At 39.5% G+C, this 3812-nt stretch overlaps 1 protein-coding gene across 1 annotated transcript in view; it reads left to right on the forward strand.

The window, feature by feature from the left end:
• The window catches only part of LOC103075362 (contactin-associated protein-like 4), a gene marked incomplete at its 5' end in the record, with an annotated part of 17629 nt that extends 14320 nt beyond the window's left edge, over nucleotides 1-3309 (forward strand). Inside the window, one exon of the mRNA XM_007456453.1 lies at nucleotides 3116-3309. Coding sequence (XP_007456515.1) covers nucleotides 3116-3309 — 194 coding nt within the window. The remainder of the gene's footprint in view (nucleotides 1-3115) is intronic.
• Nucleotides 3310-3812: the final 503 nt, after the last annotated feature.

A 3812-nucleotide genomic window follows, 5' to 3' on the forward strand; every position in this document is an offset into this window, starting at 1 on the left:
TTTTTTTTTTTTTTTTTTTTTTTTTTTGTATAACAGGTTAGATCAAGGTTTTTCGTGGACATGAGAAACCCTGACATAACACTGTCTCCAGTTAAAAGGGAAATCACATGCATGGAGCAAACCATTTCCAGAGTCCAACCGTGACTTTGACTGTCTGGGTGTCCTGCCTGGGCCTGCAGTAGCCTGCCCTCTGTATCTATTTCATCAGCTTTCCGCAACTGAAATTGTTCAGAATCTCTTTCTTTAAACTAGAGGCCTATAACCAGACAATAGGAATATTTATAGCAACTCAACTGATTACTTTTCTAAGATGAAAGGCAAAATATATAACATCAAATGGATACTCTGATTTAAATTATTCTTTATTAATATGACCAATTATGAAAAATCGTATCCATTAGTAAATTCTTCAGATTTCAAGTACAGTACAGAATTTAGTTACCAGGTTTATGTTGGATCTATCAACAAGGAATTTCTGTCCCTCTCAGGTAAGGCTGACCTCGCCAAAAAATCGGCTTAGCCCCTGGCAATATTATGATTGGCTGTAGTGAATCTGCCCATCAGATCATGTGCTGTGGAGTCCATTGTGACTGATGAGGACTTTCAAAGTTTTGGCTTCAGTTGGATTTGTTAGAGTTGTTTATACCTAATTTAAACTAGGATGAAGAGTCCTTGTTTTACGATATGAGACTCCATCCACATCACATGTTTTCATTGTACCTATTTTCGCCTGAAAACACTATATTAGTACCTCCACTGGTTTCATCAGAAGAGTCTAAGTACAAGGGAACTCTCAAACTCATGGTGACAGACAACAGTTTTCCAAATTCTATTTTTCATTTGAAAACTTGGCTTTTATCATTGGCATCCTACATTGTCAGTTGTTTTTCTTTTCTTTCTTCTCTTTATAATAAATTTAAAATTTTTTATTTATTTATTTATTTTTGGCTGCATTGGGTCTTCGTTGCTGTGTGTGGGCTCGCGAGCGGGGGCCAGTCCCCACTGCAGTGCAGGGACCCCCTCATTGTGGTGCCCCCGCCCCCCCATGGAGCATGGGCTCCAGGCACATGGGCCTCAACAGCTGTGGCACACAGGCTCAGTAGTTGTGGCGCATGGGCTTAGTTGTTCTGAGGCAGGTGGGATCTTCCCGGACCAGGGCTCGAGCCCGTGTCCCCTGCATCGGCAAGCAGATTCTTAACCACTGTGCCCCCAGGGGAAGCCCTGTTTTTCTTGAAGTGACAGATTTACTTCATCTTAAAGAAAATGTCTGCCAGATATCCCAGTTAAAACAACCATAGTTTATCTGTCAGTCATCCTTTCAAGTAAGAACAGTGTTCTTTAAAGGAAAAAGCAGCTAGTTCAGTTCACAACTCAACTCAGATATTCACACTAGCCTTCTTCCTGGAGACAAGCATCATACTTCATGCTGCAGTAGAAGGTACTTTACAAACACTTCCCATATCATCACACAAAATGTTAGAAGGACTTACGGCCGAAGGTCACGATTTGGTAAAATGCGTAATTTTTAGTGCCTCATCAAGGATATTCTTAAATGAATCTGGCAGTGCAATGCCTGCTTTCTACTTTATGAATTCAGTGACCACTTTTTTTTTTTTGCAGTACGCGGGCCTCTCACCGCTGCGGCCCCTCCCGCTGCGGAGCACAGGCTCCGGACGCGCAGGCTCAGCGGCCACGGCTCACGGGCCCAGCCGCTCCGCGGCACATGGGATCTTCCCAGACCGGGGCACGAACCCGCGTCCCCTGCATCGGCAGGCGGACTCTCAACCACTGCGCCACCAGGGAAGCCCCAGTGACCACTTTTAAAGTTTGGTGGCCTTGCCTTAATTCATGCCAAGGTACCAAGAAGTTGACCTTACCTTGTTTTGTCCTATCAGTGGATATTACAACACAGTGAAAAAGGCATCTTAGAGTTATTATGAATAGTTTTGACCCTGTGGACCCCTCACAGTGTCCCAGGAACCACCAGGGATTCATAGATCACACTTTGAAGAAGACTGACTTAACGTAATGCCAGGATTGGTAACCATTTGGCATAGCTAACAGTTGTGGTATTTTTTATTTACCACCAATTTTTTATTTACAATCAGGTGTTTCAAAAAAATCAGTATTCCTCATATAGATATAATTACTCTATGTATTAGTATCGATATATTTCATTAGTCAAGATTATTCGTATACATAACTTGTTCCTGCTATTTAACAATATAACAAATTATTGATAATCAACTTCATTAAAGTATTTACATTTAAGGGGATAAATTAGGAGATTGGGATCAACCTATACACACTACTGTATATAAAATAGAGAAACAACAAGGACATACTGTTTACCCAGGGACCTATACTCAATATTTTGTAATAACCTATAAGGGAAAAGACTCTGAAAAAAATAGATATATATGTATATGTATATATGTATAACTGAATCACTGTGCTGTACACCTTAAACTAACGCAACATTGTAAATCAACTATATTTCAGTTAAAAAATGTTTACAGAGACTTCCCTGGAGGTCCAGTGGTTAAGACCCCATGCTTCCCCTGCAGGGGGCGTGGGTTATCCCTGGTCGGGGAACTAAGATCCCACATGCCGCATGGTGCAGCCAAAAATAATAATGATAATAAAATAAAATAAATAATAAAAAATGTTTACATATTTAAGTATTAAAAACACATTTGATTATTTTATGATGTTACTATTACTCTATAATTTCAAAATAATTAAAACTTGTCTGGGTATTAATGTGAAGTGACCCCATGGTCTTAGAGTCATGTAGGTAATACCTTGTGTTATTAACATATTGTATATATAAATGCACTGAATAAATCCAATATAATATACATTCAGAGTAAATGAAGGTGAACCTACAAGACTGATAGAACTCAGAAGTAAACTGAACATATTTTGATACCACTTGATCCAGAAATACCTAAGGTTTTGATATTGATTTGAAATTGATATTTCCAATTTATGTATATTAGATGCTTGATTTCAGTAGAAAGTAATTTTATTATGACTTCTTGAACAGTGAAGTCTACAGTTTCTATCTGGACACCAATTCTGATTTTGTATTTCTTTTCTCTTCTCTCACCAGGTTTGATAGCTGTTGTGATCTTTATCTTGCTGTGCATCACTGCCATAGCTGTCCGCATTTATCAGCAGAAAAGGTTATACAGAAGAAATGAGGCAAAAAGGTCAGAGAATGTAGACAGTGCTGAGGCTGTTTTGAAAAGTGAGCTTCACACACAAAATGCAGTCTGTGAAAATCAGAAAGAGTACCTCTTCTGATTGGCAGCAGTGATTTACCTTATAATTACAGCAGTCTGATTTAATAGCCAGGGGCTCTCAAGGGACAAAAAACAGTTCTTACACTGAATGTACAGGCAATGGATTTGCAGCACTGCCATGTTGCCATGTCCAGACTCGAGACAGCTCCAGGAGGCCTCATCCAGTGACATACTTCCCACAGCGGTCATTCTATATAACAAGGAGTTTTAGATATTGATATTAATTTCCAACTGTTCTGATATGATCTGAAACAGAAGTTTAACCCACTTGAGAGCTACAGGTTTTCAATGTGAAAAGTGTAGCACTGGCCTCTCAGCCGTAAGTGATACGTAAGTTGTGTGAGAGGTAAAAGTCAAAATGGGACTCTAATGACCTTGCTTTATTTGAGAACATATTCTGTGTTTGCTTTAGTGTCCCCATGGTGTTATTCGTAGACCTGGAAATGCTTCTAAGATCCTGTTTGGCTGGTGTTTGCATCTTCAGTGGCCAAAAGTATATAAACC

Source organism: Lipotes vexillifer, unplaced genomic scaffold (assembly GCF_000442215.2).
Source record: "Lipotes vexillifer unplaced genomic scaffold, Lipotes_vexillifer_v1.1 scaffold819, whole genome shotgun sequence".
Taxonomy (NCBI): Eukaryota; Metazoa; Chordata; class Mammalia; order Artiodactyla; family Lipotidae; genus Lipotes; species Lipotes vexillifer.